Below are 17,482 nucleotides of genomic sequence, written 5' to 3'. Positions count from 1 at the left end.
TCATAGACGCGTCTGTAAATAACACTAGGTCGGGGCTCTGAAGACAGAGGGACACTCCTTTCGACATCTTGGTGGGATCAAGCCACCACTCTAGGTGTTTCTTGACCAACGGGGATATTCTCAAATTCTCCTGTAGGTTTTGTCTGTCCTGCCAATTTTCTGTTAGAAAAAACTGTAGGGGCCTGATGTAGTCTCCCCTAGAGAAACAAACTTCTCCAGCGAAGAAATGGTCCCAGCAGACTCATCCATTCTTCGCCGAGCATGTTTCCTTCTCCAAGAAGGCTGACACTTTTTCTAAGCCTTTCCGCTGACGTTCTAGCGACGGAAAAGCCCGCCCGAAAAGCTACTGAATCCATCTGAATCCCAGATACACGATGGACTGTGTTCGGGGTCAGATGGGACTTTTCGTAAGTTGATCAGGAGGGCCTAAAGATTTCGCCAACAGTAACGTATGTCTGAAGGTCCTCCAGACACCTTGCTCTCGATGACGACCGTATGAGCCAGTCGTCCAGGTAAAGGGAGACTCGTATCTTCGAGAGGTGAAAGCCACTTTGCCACGTTCCGCATGAGAAAGTGAAAATCATGGGAGCTGTGCGTTAGTCAGTCCGAAGCATACAGCTCTGAACTGGAAGACCTGTCCTCTTAAAATGAACCTGAGAAACTTCCTGGACTGGGGATGGATGGGGACATGGAAGTAAGCGTCTTGGAGATCTAATGACACCATCCAATCCCCTGGTCTCAAGGCCCCCAGGACCGATTGCGATGTTTCCATTTTGAAGCTTTCTTTCTTCACGAAAAGGTTCAGACTGCTGACATCTAAGACAGGCCTCCATCCCCCAGACTGCTTTGGAACCAGGAATAACCTGTTGTAGAAGCCTGGGGAATCTGTCAAGAGCACTCGTTCTACGGCTCTTTTCTCGATCATTTGATCTAATAAATCGAGTAGAATCTGTTGCTTCTGCAGCTGATAAGCTGGTGACAGGTCTATAGGCTTCATGCTCAACGGAGGCATGGAGAGAAAGGGAATTTTGTATCCCTTCTCTATAATCTTGAGGGACCAGGTGTCCATCCCCCTTGCTCTCCAAGCCTCTGCGAAGAGAGAAAGTCTCCCTCCCACCGGTGCCTGAAGGGCGAGGTTGTCACTTCTTTCCCCTTTGCTTTGCGGGGGTTCTGCCTCTAGCAAAGCCCCTTCCTCGTGTAGAAGCTCTTGATGGTGCTCTGCCACGAAAGGGCTTAAAATTCTTCTTTGGTACCTGAGCTACTCGAGAAGATGATTGCGCCGCAGGAAGTCTAGATGATGAGACAGCAAATCCTGTGTCGGCTTTCTCTTCAGGTTCACAGATAAATCCTTTACCATATTTTCAGGAAAAAGATGGGAAGAAAAGGGGCGAATAATAACTCCGCTTTCTGCGTAGGAGAAACTGATTTAGCAGTAAAACTGCAGAAAAGCGCTCGTTTCTTTAATATTCCCGTAGTAAAGTGGGCAGCTAACTCATCTGAGCCATCCCTTACTGCTTTGTCCATACATGACAGGAAGCTCGATAATTCTTCTAATGACAATGATTCTGGGCTCTTAGCTTGCAGACCTAAAGCTCCTAAGCACCAGTCTAGGAAATTAAATACTTCCAACGTCCTGTACAGTCCTTTTAGATGGTGATCTATTTCCGGCATCGTCCATGAAACCTTAGCCGAGGACAGGTAAGATCTCGGTGCTTCGACCAAGTTTGAGAAGTCACCTTGCGCAGACGAAGGAAGTCTCAACCCTGTTTCTTCTCCGGTCTCATACCATATACCGGCTCTCCCGTTTAGCTTAGCTGGAGGAAGCGCAAAGGACGTCTTTCCTTTCGTCTTCCTTGATTCCATCCAATCATTCATCCTCTTCAACGCTCTTTTAGTAGAAAGCGAAGCAGCCATCCTAACAAAACCCGGAGCTTTTCTCGTCTTGGATGAGGATACTTGCGATGGCGGTGAGAGAGGAACTGGTGCTTGGAATTTTTCCGAAAACAATTCCTTCAGTAAGCGTGTTAACGTGCTATAATCCGTAGATGCTTCTGCAGGCTCTTCCTCTTCTGCAGGATGCGTATCGTTAGAAGACTCTCCTTGATCTTGACGGTCCGAAGTTTCTTTAGCTAAACAAGAAGCGGTTCTCCTTTGAGGCTCTGTTCGTAAGGGGGAGTTTCTATCCGCTGAAGGAATAGACGAGACAATGCGCGAATGATCCGCTGTTGTCTTTGAAAACTTAAGACTCTCTTGTAAAGCCTTGTTTTTCGAAGTCATTAGAGGCAAAGGTTCTTCAAAAGCCTCTTTGCGGGATTCCTGTCCATCTTCTCTCAGTTGAGTACGTTTCTCTTTCCGAGAATCCCGATTAGTCGGGTGTCTATCGTCATCGCGAGCACCCTTGCTAAGGGAGCGAGACTTAGGACTCGCAGGAAGTCGCGCGTCTGCCAATGAAAGCTTCCGATCCCGCTGGACTCTAATGTCTATAAGACGTTTATCCATCAAAGAAGCGTCCTCAAAAGCGTCCTGAAGCGGGACATGCTCTAATGGACGTCGAACGTCTTTCAAACTTCACTTAGGACGCTTAACTTGTATCGGGGCATCCTCTCGAGCGTCCTGGTGAGTCTTACGATCTCTTTTCAAGCGTCGCAAGTTATCATATTCTAAAGCACGAGCCTCCCGTCGATATTTATACAGTACTTCTCTTTCTTGAGGGGTAAGATCCGAAACATAATCTAAACATTGCTCTCTTTGACTTTTAGAGTCTTCTCGAACGCCTTGATACTTCTGGCGTTGGTAGGCTCTCTCCTGATAGAGGCGTCGAGTTGATGCAGAAGTCCGGCGAACGTCGGTACGAGGCTTCTCTTGATCGTTCTCATCCTCCTGACAAAAGCGAGGGCCGCCTGTGCGACACCTAACGCTTCTGTACGCATTCCCACTTCTGGAAACTCTCTCTCCGGAAACACTTGGGTGTTCTCGGTCGAGTCTGAAGGATCCAGAAGAGGACAACAAGGGTTGTTTCGATCTCTTAACAGAAAGCCAAAGATCCTTTCTATGTCTTTGGGGCTCCTCTTCTCCTCTTGCGAAGAAAGCCGACAATCGTTGACGCAATTGCATACGAGTTTCACTAGATGGTGAAGTTCCACGTTCAGGAGAAGGACTCATCATATGCGAAGAAGGGCGAGTTGGAGCCCTCTTCTTCCTTTGAACTCTAAGACGATGATAGTTCTCAAAAGCGTCCTCATCAGAAGACGTCCTGCCTCTCTTCTTAGGCGTCAATTCTTCGAAGTGTTCGGGTGATGATGAAAGAACAGGACGAGAAGTAGGACGTGAAGCGTCCACTTCCTTAAAACCTCTCCTAAGAGGACGAGAAAGACGCTGGCCGCCTGTGCGGCACCTAGTGTCAAACTCGTTCTCCTCGTGAGAGGCCCTCTGAGAGCTCCATCCCCGTTAGGAGAGGATCCCTCAGAGGACGAAAAGCACTCCTTCAATATCCGTGCTCGATCACACGCTTCGGCAGCCTGGGAAGCGTCCACAGGCTGCTGAAGGGACGCCAGACCGGTGGGAATTTCCGGTAGCCCTCCTTCGGTTTTCGACATGTCCATTCCCTGAGTCCTGGGAGTCCGACAGAGGTCTATTCCTAGAGACACTATGGGGCCGATCTGACGCCCCCTCCACTACACTAGGGGCACTAATGTTTCCACTACACTTTACTGTGGTCTTCAATGCACTCACTTTCGATTCTAGTGCATGAATCGACTCCATGATGGAAGAAAGGGCAATACCTTCTGAAGCAATAACTTCATTGCCCGAAGGCAAATACACAGGGTTAGATGTAACAACCTCTACAGGAAGGTTAGAATGCGAATTACTACCCTTACTTTTAACAGAAGCACTTCTGGAGGAAGATCTTCTGATTCTATCCCTTTCAAGCTTACGAACATACGAATCATAAGTCTTCCATTCATTTTCGGTCAACCTTTCACACTCTTTACACCTATCATTCATCAAACAAATATGATCTCTACATTTCATGCATACTGTATGAGGATCCAACGAAGCTTTCGGTAGCCTCACCTTACACTCTAGCACAGTACACACTCTAAAACTAGTTGCAGAAGATCCAGACATATTAGAGAAATCCAAAACCAAATCCAAAGAAAAACCACAATCGCGTATGCCAATCCACCAAGCAAGTTTCAAAAACCAAGAGACAATCAAATACTCAAGTGAACAAAGAGTTTTCCAAAATCCTAGGCGGAGGTCTGTAAACAGTTGTTTACCGACCGGCGACAGAGAAAAATCTGAATAGAAAATGGGAATGGTTCCTGACACCCGCCTCCCAGCGGCAGGAATGGGTACTAACCACCTGGCCGACCACTGCGTTTGCCGGGAGTTTTGAAATTCTGTCGGACTTCGGAGAATACAGCTATATATATATCTGACAGGAAAGTGTCATGAACAAATGTAAAAATAAAAAATAGACCAAAAAAAAAATTTAATTTTAAATTTTTTGTAAAGTTAAGTGTTACAGTTTTGTTAATGTGTTTCGTAAAGTTTAGATTATGTTTTCCTGACATTTTTTTATGTGTTTCATAAAGTTAAGTGTATGTATCTGCCGTTTGTCCTCCTTCTCTGTCACCACTTTCAGAGATAGCCTCACTTGAAAGGTAAGCTTCCACATTTTACTGTATACGTACGTATGTACGTACAGTATTTCTTGTATACCATGTACACTAATACACTTTATTTACAGGTACATACATATTAGTACTACTAGTACATATCAAGTTAGGTATTGAATGATCCAAATTGTTGTAGTATTTCATTGTTTATAGGTCAATTTAGCTTTATTATGAAATTTACTGGGGTGTTTTTGGAGGGCTTTGAACGGATTAGCCATTTTACATGTAAAATGCGGTTCAAGATACGAAAAACTCATGATACGAAGGCTGCCTCGGAACAGATTAATTTCGTATCTTGAGGTACCACTTTACTGTACAGATATTAATTTTTTAACTGTAAGAAAAACATTTGCTGGTCAAGAGCACTCTTGCACTTTACACAGTTTCAACACAGAATATAAATATTGCAAGGTGAGTCCACATGATACAAGGTATTTTCTCACTGAGAAAAGACTTTTGAATAGGGGAACAATCAGGAAGAAAAAGAGAAAGAATTCCCTGATGTCAATCAAGGAATCAATCTCTTAGCCCGTCCACACGGCCGAGCTTTGCTCGACGAACTTTGTTCGATGTGACGTCAGAAGCGGAGACACCGCGGCAAAGTTCTGACTTTTCTCGCTGTTTCTCCGCTTCTGACGTCACATCGGACAAAGTTCGTCGACCAAAGCTCGACCGTGTGGACGGGGCCTTACATACATGTGTGGACATATCTATAAGTTGAGAATCCCAGGTACAACTGGTAAGTGTATGCTAGGTACTTCACCTCGGTGGCTATTAATGCCCTCTCCCACTAACAAAATCCTCCCAAAACATCATGAAAATCCCAACTTTGGGAAAGGTGCCTTCCAAAGGAGAAGAGAGAGAGCAGAGAGAGAGAGAGGAAAGGTGCCTTCCAAAGAACCAGAGCCGAGAGAGAGAGGAGAGAGAGAGAGAGGGGAGAGAGAGAGAGAGAGCGACGAGATGAGAGAGAGAGAGAGAGAGAGAGCCGAGAGAGCTAACCTAACTCACTTTTGAAGGACCATAACAGCTAGTCCTTGCCATGACTAAGGAATTAAGTTCCTATTCAAGGGAGAAAACTGAGAATGATCTTCAACCCCAAGAACCAGAACAAAAACATAACAGGCCAGGTAGTTTGTTATTAGTATCTGATCTAGGTGGACAAGGGTATGCACTACCAATCATCTGCTCCTCAACATTGAGAGACTGAGGTCACCAGACACAAGTCTAGGAATGCTGCAAAGAAAGTCATGAACCAATGATCATGCCACTCAAAGTCAATCTAATCTTTTGTGTCAATACCTGAATTTTTGAAAGACAGTGGGTGAATAGGCACAAGTAGACTCACATCTGGAGGACTGGAAACCAGTAGGTTCATGCCGATTCCTTCCTACTATGGACAGCTCAGGGAATAAATCATGAGGATTAGTAAACCAGTCAAATAACTCACTCACGGTATGCAGCTTCCGCAATGGTTGCAGTGACTGCAGTCACCTCGAAAGAGGACAATGTACATACAAAAACCTCTTAGCCTTCCTGTAGGAGCTGCCATATGGGTCTTCATCTTGTATATCAACATGTCCAGATATAGGGATAGCAAAGTGGAAGAGAGGCAAGCATGATCAAGAGGGAAGAAGGGAGAAGGCCATATGCTTCTATAACCTCTCAAAACATGGGTCCTTACAACATCAGAATCAAGCTCCAGGTAGTGGCCCAGTGCTCAAGGAAGGTAGGATGGAACTGATATTCTGTAAACCGACATGGAAAAACCATGGAGCTCCAGGAACCCGTAATCCTACTGGATATGCTTTCTGGTTCTTGGACCCCACGCTAATTACAGTTCAGACTGTTTACATGGACTTAGGGGTTGAGCCAAGGTAGGAGAATGAAAAAATTCTGGGTCAAGAACATTATTTGGTTCATTAAATGGGAGTAGATAGTAATAGCAAAAAAGCCATCCATCATTTATACCTTACGGCAAAATAACCAACAAAGAAATGAACATATATATCCTGGGGTCCAGAGCTTGAGGAAAGTAGCACAGGATCATGATGTCAGCAGTGAGCAATGGGCCTGTAATGACTAAGCAATCCTAATGGCATGTTACTAGGGTATAACAACGTGACAATTTTAACGGAGCTCTTAAAAACGCTTGATAGTTACGGTAAATGACGTTAGAAATCAGCTGTTTCTCAATTCGGTTGTTTATGTCATACGTTTACAATAATCGCTTCATCCAGAATTCTAAAAACCAGAATTTTTTAACTGGAGGAGAGTATCATTAGCATTACAGTCAATGAAATGGGGAGAGAGAGAGAGAGAGAGAGAGAGAGAGAGAGAAGAGAGAGAGAGAGAGAGAGAGAAGAGTGAGAGATGTTAAGGTTTAGGAGAGAAGAGGAGAGAGAGTCATTGCCTCGGTTAGGTTGTTACACTGATAGATATCCCTTGCAAAAGTAGAATGATAGTTGCATTGAGAATAATAATTTTCATAAAACTTGTTTTGCTGTAATCATATTGCATGCATCATTGTATAACAATATATGAACAGAGCGATGATGCATCATTTGCATTCTAGTTTTGTTTACAGTCTTAAAGAAATCAACTGATTGCATTTTACCAATATCATCACTGTCTTTAGTTGCCGAATGGAACTTAATTCAGAGATAAATTCTTTATATAAATTATCAAAGGTGGGTTTAACAAAGCAGATTCTACATCGTGCTTTTTCATACTAACATTGCCTAAAAGGGAAATCATTGTCTTGTTTCGTCACCATTCTCAAACAACCGCTAGTAAAAATACAATAATGAACGATAATTATTGTACACAATTATCGTTCATAAGAGTTAATTATTCTAAACAGTTACAAACAGTTTCACGTGCTGCCTCATGTGATGTTCACTGCATTTTTATTATAAAAGCATAGGGAACGTGAAAATTGAGTGTCATAAAATCATTTCGAAAATGCCATGTTTGGTACTGAAGATGATGCTTATGATATCAACAACGAAGCCGAACCAGACTGAAATCCCTATGATGGTGGTAAATGTGATCAATATTGTGATATGTATGAGAAACTTTCAATGAAAAATTAATATTGTTATCCTAAATGTTATCACTACCATAATTACAACTACCACTGAAGTTTCTAAAATGTTACCGAAAGATAAAGGTTGCTGTTGAGCAACCGTAACTCAATGTTTACATTTTCTCAGCTGGGATCGCACAGATAAGTTTGTTACATTGATTTAGAATTATTCCTCAAATAGGCAATTTGTTATGAAGATATGCCAATAATATATAAGGTAAATGATATTGTTATGATAGAATTAAACAGTTTTCTATAATACTTACCTTGGCAAAAGATATACTTAGCTATTTGACTCCGTCATCCGACAGAAATTTGAATTTCGCGCACACGCTACCGGTAGGTCAGGTGATCTACCTACCTGCCGCTGGGTGGCAGGAATAGGAACCATTCCCGTTTTCTATCATATTTTTTCTATACCGCCTGTCTCCTGAGGGGAGGTAGGGTGGGTATAAATCGTATATATCTGCCAGGTAAGTATGTATAAAACTTTATTGTATCATAACAATATCATTTTTATACATTCAACTTACCTGTCAGATATATACTTAGCTGATTCACACCATTGGAGGTGGGTCAGAGACAGCTAATTACAGATTCAAACAGGAATCACAACAATCATTGTAGGTAATAAATAAATAAAACTTGGTTCCTACCTGTTAGACTAGAAGACTTCATGAATACAATCCAGGAGTCTAGTCAGTCTCAAGAGCCTCAGCGAGATATTGATCTATGGCTAAGAGTTCTTGTGGGTCTGCCAAAGGGGTCTTATCCGCTTACTCGGCAGAGCCTGGAAGGACTATGTCAATGGGTGCTTATCCACTTACTTGACAAGAACCTTAATCAAGGAGCACAACACCGATCCCGATCACCTTAACCTAACCATGTTAGTTCTAAGATTGTAAGAAGTTATCCCCTAACTCCTTGCAAACAACCACAAACTCGAATCACAAACATTTGTACACTTAAAAGCACAAAAATAAAATTAAAAAAAAAATTTTTGTACAATCTTGCCAGTAAGACGCCTCCTCATTCCCTACTGACCCAAGCAAGGACGCCCGTGCGACAACAAGCATTCTAGTCAGCAGAAAATCAACAACCCGTCTCACAAGGTAGATCTACGTACAATAAAAAAAAAATACAAAATTTTCTAAGGATTGCTATGTGTTCCAAGCCTCAGCACTGTATCCGCTGATACAAAAGGACCTAGAGAGAAACACTTTTCATATGTCACTTTAACGTCCTTAAGGTAATGAGATGCGAAAACTGAATCACACCTCCAGTAAGTAGCATCCACAATGTCTTTTAAAGACATGTTCTTATGAAAAGCTAATGAAGTGGCCACACCTCTTACCTCATGAGCCTTCACTCGGAGAGTCCTGAAAGAGTCCTCAGTGCAGTTACTATGAGCATCAGTAATAATGCTCCTAACAAAACATGCTAAAGCATTTTTTGACATGGGTCTACTAGGATCCCGAACTGCACACCACAGGCTTTGTTTACATCCCTTGAGTTCGTTCTTCTTTAGATAAAACTTCAGGGCTCTAACTGGACATAAGGATCTTTCCAATTCCTCTCCTGCGAGATTTGAAAGCCCTTTAACTTCAAAACTCTTTGGCCAGGGTTTTGAAGGGTTCTCGTTCTTGGCCAGAAACAGAGTCTGGAAAGAACAAATTGCAGCATCACTCTTAAATCCCACTCGAGAATCTAGAGCGTGGATTTCGCTAATTCTTTTCGCAGTCGCTAAGGACAACAAGAATATACATTTTCTCGTTAGATTCCTAAACGACGCGTTGTGAGGAGGCTCAAATCTATTTGACGACAGGAATTTTAGAACCACATCTAAGTTCCAGTTCGGAGTACGAGGAGAAATGGTTTTTGAGGTTTCAAATGATCTAATAAGGTCGTGGAGATCCTTATCTTCTGCTATCTTCAAACCTCTGTTTCGAAAAACAGCAGAGAGTATACTCCGATAACCCTTAATGGTTGAAACTGATAATAGAGATTTCTCCCTAAGGAAAATCAGAAAATCAGCAATGTTGGTCACAGAGGTATCGGAGGAGGACAGTTTATTCTTCTTACACCATCTTCTGAAAACATCCCACTTGGATTGGTAGACCCGAATAGTTGGATCTTCGGGCGGGCTCTAGCAATTGCTGTCCGAAGAAGCTTTGCTTCTGGATAGGAAGGTGGCAAAATAGGTCTATTTGAGGTCTGCCCCACAGGGACCACAGAGTTTGACAAACCTGATTGTGAAGGGTCCACTCTGTGGGGAGCACTTGTTTAACCTGCTTAGCCTGTCTGCTCTGACATTTTTCTCTCCTTTCACGAATCTTGTGAGGAGAGTCACATTCTTGTCTTTTGTCCAATATAACAGTTCTTTTGTTATCTGGAACAGAGAAAAAGAGTGAGTTCCCCCTTGTTTCCTGATATAGGCCAACGCTGTGGTGTTGTCCGTGTTGACCTGTACCACTTGACCTATTACCTCTGTTTCGAAGGCTTTTAGGGCTAGGAGAACAGCAAAAAGTTCTTTGGTGTTTATATGCCAGTCTTGTTGATCCTTCGTCCATTGGCCTGATACTTCTTTTGTCCCTAGAGTCGCTCCCCATCCCTTCTCTGAAGCGTCTGGAAAGAGAACAAGATTAGGTTTGGGGTTCCGAACCTCTAGAGACAAGCCCTCGTTCTTTTCCAGGGGTATCAGCCACCACTTTAGATGATTCTTCACTTCCAGAGGAATTCCGAAAAAGTGTGGTCTGAAAGTTGCCCGTTCTTCCAACTCCAAATTCTTCTTAAGAAGAACTGAAGCGGGCGTAGGTGGCGTCTTCCTCCTAGAAATGAACTGTTCTAGGTGAGGAAAGGGTTCCCAGAAGGCTTAACCATTCCCTTACTGAACTCCGTTCTTTCTCTAGGAAGCTCGAGACTTTCTGTAAGCCCCGAACAATTCTTTCCTGGGATGGAAAAGCCCGAAAACCCCGAGAATCCATCCGAATCCCCAAATAAACTAAGTTCTGGCTGGGGACCATCTGAGATTTCTCGAGGTTCACGAGTAATCCTAAAGTCCTTGTCAGGTTCAAAGTATAGTCTGTAGGTCCTCCAAACATTGTTTTCTCCGACTTGGCCCGGATTTAGCCAATCGTCGAGGATACATAGAGATGTTGATCCCTTCTAAATGAAGCCATTTGGCCACATTCCTCATCAGATACGTAAATACCTGGGGAGCGGTGGTATAGGCCGAAGCACAAGGCCCGACTGGAAGATTTGTCCTTGTACTACAAATCTGAGGTATTTTCTTGACGATGGGTGAATCGGAACATGAAAGTAAGCATCCTGAAGGTCCAGGGAGACCATCCAATCTCCCTGACGCAGGGCTGACAGAACCGAAGCTGAAGTTTCCATGGAGAACTTCTTTTTTTCCACGTAGCGGTTCAAGATGCTTACATCCAGTACGGGTCTCCATCCCCCCGAAGCCTTTGGTACTAAGAAAAGGCGGTTGTAAAACCCCGGGGAGAATGGATCCCGCACTATCTCTATTGCTTTCTTGTCCCTCATCGACACCACCGTCTGCAGGAGAGTCTCTCTCAGTCCATGGTCCTTGTAACTCGTCGACAAATCCTTCGGAGATGTTGCTAAAGGAGGTCTGTCTACGAAGGGAATGATGTAACCCTTCTGTAGAACAGACAGAGTCCAGGGATCTGCTTCTCTTAAGGACCAAGCCTCCACAAAGTGTTGAAGTCTGGCCCCTACCTGTGCTTGGAGGACATGGCTGCTACTTGCTCTTTTTAAAAGAGCGGAAGGAAGACCTTCCTCGCTTGTCGAAGGGCTTTCTCTTCGAAGTAGGTAGAGTCGAGGATGCTCCACGAAAGGGCACAACTGGAGTACGAGAAGACTTCTTCTGAATAGGTATTGCAGGTCTATTCTTCTTCGTGGATTGCACCAGAAGATCCTGCGTTGCCTTTTCAGAAAGGGATCTAGATATATCCTTTACTAAAGGTGAAGGAAACAGATGATCTGACAGCGGTGCGAAAAGTAGGGCGGACCTCTGTGAAGGAGAAACTCCTTTAGTCAGAAACGAACTGTAAAGGGATCTTTTCTTTACCACTCCAGATCCGAACAGGGCAGCTAACTCGCCAGATCATCTTGCACAGCCTTATCCATACAAGATAGGACACTGTGTAAGGCTTCCGGATCAGAGAATCTGCTCACTAGTCTTTTTAGCCAGCACCCCAAGGGACCAATCCAAGAAGTTAAAAACTTCTAATAGTGGAATATTCCCTTAAGGTGCTGATCTAATTCAGACATACTCCACGATGCCTTTTGCAGAATTTAAAGAGTGTCTTTCTAACCGACTCTACTAGGCTAGAGAAACTGAATCCGCAGAAGAGGGGAGGGGAGCATCAAGCCATAGCTTCTTTCAGTCTTATACCATATTCCTCTCCTCCCTGTCAGCTTGGAGGGAGGAGAGCAATAAACTTTGTTCTAAGAGCCTCCTTCTTAGACAAAAAAGCCAGGAATCCAAAGATTGGAGAGCCTTTTTCATCGAAATCGCAGGCTTCATCTTTAGGAAAGCAGAGGATTTCGGAGTTTTCGTACTCGAAAATAGCGATCTGGGTGAAGGAGGAGCAGCAGGACTAAGTGAGTCCCCAAATTCCTTTAGAAGTAACGAGGCTAAGACTTTATAATTAGAAAGTCCCTCGTTGGTAGAGACTTCTTCTTCAGAAACCTCTTCAAGGCCTAGGTTAGACGGGGATCGCTCTCTCCTGATAGATTCTCTATCATGAGATGTAGGGTCTCTAGGAGAAATACTTCTAGTAGGGGAAGGACTAAGTAAGTCAACGTCCTTACAACTAGTAGACGCTTCGCACCTGACTGGCTCATGCCTAGTTGGCGCCTTGCACTTGGCTGGCTGCTCGCGCCTGACTGGCGCCTCATTCCTTGGAGGCGTCACATGCCTGGCTGGCGTCTCGCGCTTGGCAGGATCCTCGCGCCTGGATGGCGCCTCGTGCAAAACTGGCGTCACGCGCCTGGTTAACGTCTCGCGCCCAGCAGTATCCTCGCGCCTGGTTGGCGTTTCGCGCCTGGCTTGCGCCTCACGCCTGGCTGGCGCCTCGCTCCTTGGAGGCGTCACGCGTCTAGCTGGCGTCTCGTGCCTGGCAGGATCCTTGTGCCAAACTGGCATCACGCGCCTGGCTGACTTCTCGCGCTTGGCAGGCTCGACGCGCCTGTCTGGCGACTCGCGCCTGTTAGGCTCTTTGCGCCTGGCTTGCGCCTCGCGTCTGGCTGGCGCTTCACGCCTGGCTGGCGCCTCTCGCTTAGAAAGCTTGACGCTTCTGTCTGGCGTCTCACGCCTGGTTGGCGCCTCGCGCCTGGCTGACGCTTCACGCCTGGCTGGCGTTTTGCGCCTGTCTGGAGACTCGCGCCTGACAGGAGAACGGATCTTGCTAGGTCTATGCAAGGCTGAAGAATCCGATTCCAAGTCAGACGAGGACAAATCTTGATGGCGAGTCTGACCCCTCAACAGCCTAGACTTCTTTATAGGCAGGAAAGCGTCTTTCCTTCTAGGAGGGTCTCTTGAAAGAACTCCCACAAGCGAAGTGATGGAATCCTGCAGTTACGAAGGATTCTATTCGTTTCCAAGTTCTTGTCCAACGGAGGTCTAGAAGATCGGTCTTTTACTGGTTCCCACAAGTCTGTGGGGAAGGAATCACATTCTTGCCTTTTAATTTCTGTAGGAAAATCCTCCTGAAACGTTCGGACTCGATGTGATCCTGGGCTCATCCCAACATCTTTTTAGGGGGCGAGAAAGATCCGCCGATCTCCAGCCTCTTTTAGAAGAATTCTCCGAAGAGGAGAAACACTCCCATAGAACTCTTTTTCTGTAGCGTTCTCTGGCATTTCTGTGGCAATACAGAAAAAAAACCAAAAAACCGAAGGGACGTCTGACTGTTGGGGGATCCTCCACAACCTCTTCCTTACGGCTTTTGACATTCCTTCTCCTCTGGGCTTGGAGCTTGAAAGAGGTCTAGGCCTGGGAGCGTTGTGGAGACAATCAGACGCCCCCTCCACAGCACTGGGGACACTTAAATCACTATCCACAGCACTTAACTCACTTTGCTTACCTTCAATGGCCGCCATTTTGGTTTCCATTTTCTGAAGGGCGGCTTTGAGATTAGCAATCTCTGATGCCGAATCTGTTGGTTCTATCAAAGGAGCAGAAACTACATTAGATGGGGCAGTAAATGGAGAAGAGGGTGTAACATTACTGATAACCCCGCTAAATACAGAACTAGGCAAGGTCTTGGAAGAAGACCTCCTCACCCTGTCTCTTTCCAACTTCTTCAAATATGAAGTTAGAGATTTCCATTCTTCCGCACTCAAATCCTTGCATTCATTACAAGTGTTATCAAAAGAACATTCATACATCCTGCATTTCTTACAAATAGTATGAGGATCAACCGATGCCTTCGGCATCCTAACTTTGCACCCCACATTCACACACATTCTCACCACACTTCCAGAGTCAGACATCATGTTGAGCAATCCAAATCAAATCCAATAAACGGTCCACAATCGCGTATGCCAGTGCAGTCAATCCAAATACGTCACCGAGAAGTCCAAACGAAGATCAATTGCGATGCAAAATACGAATCCAGCCGGAGATACCCACAACGATGTTGCCATTATGGCCGACAGAAAAAATATGATAGAGAACGGGAATGGTTCCTATTCCTGCCACCCAGCGGCAGGTAGGTAGATCACCTGACCTACCGGTAGCGTGTGCGCGAAATTCGAATTTCTGTCGGATGACGGAGTCAAATAGCTAAGTATATATCTGACAGGTAAGTTGAATGTATAAAAAAATGGTTTTATTACCTTTATTATCAGTTTATTTCATGTGAATCTTAAGGTTAGGCTATACCACCGAGGCCGAGGCTAGCCTACCAAGGCACATCTTAGAATTCAAGGTTTTTAGAATTGTAGTATAAAACAACCCCCAATATTTAGGGACGAATTTTAGGATTTAAAGGTCGTCTTATATGTAGAAATATACGGTAAATATCCAAGAAGAGTAAATTCCTGATCCTTTCCATCTTAGGGGTTCACAGGATAATGTAGATAGAGAGGGTTGGGGCCAAGCACAAAATTAGATTTACCTGTCAGGGCTTGATGTCTTAAGTGTCATTGACCATGCACAGGACAGTCACTAGTCCCACATCCCAGAATCACCCAATGTTTTAAGATAAGGCCTCTCTCAATGTAACACAGGAGCCAGTCCTTTTGTTTTTAAATAATAGGAACTGTTAACTTCCACATTCCATGAGAATGATGATCACTGATCAAGACCCCCCCGCAAACAAGATGCTCTGAAGAACTAGACAACCTCCTCTTAGGCAGTAATCAAGATTACAACAAAGGATCACTGCCTTCATAATCAGTTACCTGGTTCACTTGGAGAAGAGCCAGCCATCAATAATGAGTGCCAGAGAACCATCCCAATAGGATTAAAACCACTTTCATGCCTGCCATCTGACTTTTATTGAACCAGCTTTGCTGAAATGCGGCAAAATGTTAACAGCTATATTTTACATCCTGTTTGCATACATAATAGTAGACAGTATTTAAATGCAGCCATAACGTCTAATTAAACATGTTTATTAGAGGGTCTCCTTCCTAAAACCAATACTATAATGATTAAGAACCAGTGACTGTGATCTTAAAACAATTCCTTTCTGAGGAGAAAAACACCACCACGAACTAGTTGTATGAGTATTCCGACATTGAACTTTAAGACAATAAAAGCCATAAAAAACTTATTCATAGTTCAAGTAATAGTGAACAACCACAAAAACAAAAAATCAAATCAAAATACAACGGTCTCGAAATTAAGTTAACTTCAATGACTAAAGTAGCAGCTGAGACATTATGACTCAACAACAGCCCAAGAAAAAGTGATTAGGTTACCAATAAATGAGTGGGTGATACCTCACCACACACACCTGTCTACCAGCTCTACTTATCTTATGACCAAGCCTCAACAACCATATCCATTGAAGCTGAAGATATATCCATATAAGATGAAGGTTTGTAGTCCCTCAGATAAAATTAATATTACCAGTGTTGAAAACAAAGCAAGTTAATAATCAAGTACAGTGACTATGCTAAAATTTAAGGTAAAATTCTAACAATGAATAATGAAACTGGTAATACTAATGATCAAGCTAACAGAACAGTGATAGTAATAATGAGCTAACCAACATTAGAAAATACCCAAAGTAATTAAATATTTCAAAAACATGTTAATAGTCTGTATAGCCAGGTGTTGCAGGTTGCACACACACACTTAACTATCATTGCTGTCACCAGCAGTTTAAGGATTTTTCTTTTCTTCTTCTTTTGGTGTGTCTTTAAAGAGCTTCTGACTACAGGATTGGGCAAACGTAACTGGTACACTTATGTTGAACATAATACTATTCCATAATGGTAAATTGTTGAAAGTCACAAATTTATGAACATGCAGTTGTAAAACAAAAAATGCACCTACTTACAAAAACTACCTCAGAAGTCCAGCAATTAAACCCAAAGTAATAGGTTAACAATTCTTGTGCCTTTCCAAGAGAAAGCGCAATTGTCTGCTTTGGCCTTGGAAATGGGGAATATATTATCTTCAAACGCTGTCCCCCAAAAATTAACTTTCCATTCTCTTGTACTGCCAATGTAGCTGCTCTCGCTGAATAAAATGTTACATAGGAATACCATTCATCACTGTAACAATATTTCAAGTAGATCATTAAAATTTATAGATGACATAAACCTTTATATATGACTTACTTCACAATTAGAATTAGAAAATCATAAGAGAAATACAAAAATTTTTTATTCAATTTGCATTTTTTATAACTAACAAACATGAGGTCTTAACATTTGGATATTCTTCTAGCGCCAGCTGAAAATCCGGTAAAATTAATAAAAAAAAAAGAAAAAGAAAACATGAGTAATCAAGGAACTAGTTGCATCTCTGCTTGATCACGGGGTATGTGGAAGCTCCCACAATGCCTTGGGCATCCTGAGAATACATCAGTTAAAAGATACCCTATTTCTCTTATAATCATAAGAGAAATACAAAAATTTTTTTAATCATTTGCATTGTTTATAACTAACAACATGATGGTCTTAACATATGGATATTCTTCTAGCGCCAGCTGAAAAATCCGGTTTAAAATTAATAAAAAAAAAAAAAGAAAAAGAAAACATGAGTAATCAAGGAACTAGTTGCATCTCTGCTTGATCACGGGGTATGTGGAGCTCCCACAATGCCTTGGCGGATCCTGTGAATACATCAGTTAAAAGATACCCCCCTATAGATTGCATAAGCTAATTCTAAAGGGCTAAAATAACAGAAAGTATTACTCAATGGTCAACTGTCAACTTACCTCAACCCTGAAAAATCAAAAAATCACCATATTATATATATATATATATATATATATATATATATATATATATATATATATATATATATATACCATATATATATATATATATATATATATATATATATATATATATATATATATATATATATATATATATATGTATATATATATATATATATATATATATATATATATAATATATATATATATATATATATATATATAGATAATATATATATATATATATATATATATATATAATATATATATATATATATATCTAT

General features: G+C 42.6%; 1 protein-coding gene across 1 annotated transcript in view; it reads right to left on the bottom strand.

Moving 5' to 3' along the window:
- The window catches only part of LOC135224596 (RAD52 motif-containing protein 1-like), a gene marked incomplete at its 3' end in the record, with an annotated part of 57,436 nt that extends 40,868 nt beyond the window's left edge, over window positions 1–16,568 (bottom strand). Inside the window, 1 exon segment of the mRNA XM_064263738.1 lies at window positions 16,311–16,568. Within this exon segment, the coding sequence (XP_064119808.1) occupies window positions 16,311–16,553 (243 nt within the window).
- Between the last annotated feature and the right edge of the window lie 914 nt (window positions 16,569–17,482).

The sequence above is a fragment of the Macrobrachium nipponense genome, chromosome 12, assembly GCF_015104395.2.
Source record: "Macrobrachium nipponense isolate FS-2020 chromosome 12, ASM1510439v2, whole genome shotgun sequence".
NCBI classification, from domain to species: Eukaryota; Metazoa; Arthropoda; class Malacostraca; order Decapoda; family Palaemonidae; genus Macrobrachium; species Macrobrachium nipponense.
The sequence above is the reverse complement of the archived record's forward strand: the minus strand, read 5'-3'. Positions and strand labels throughout refer to the sequence as shown.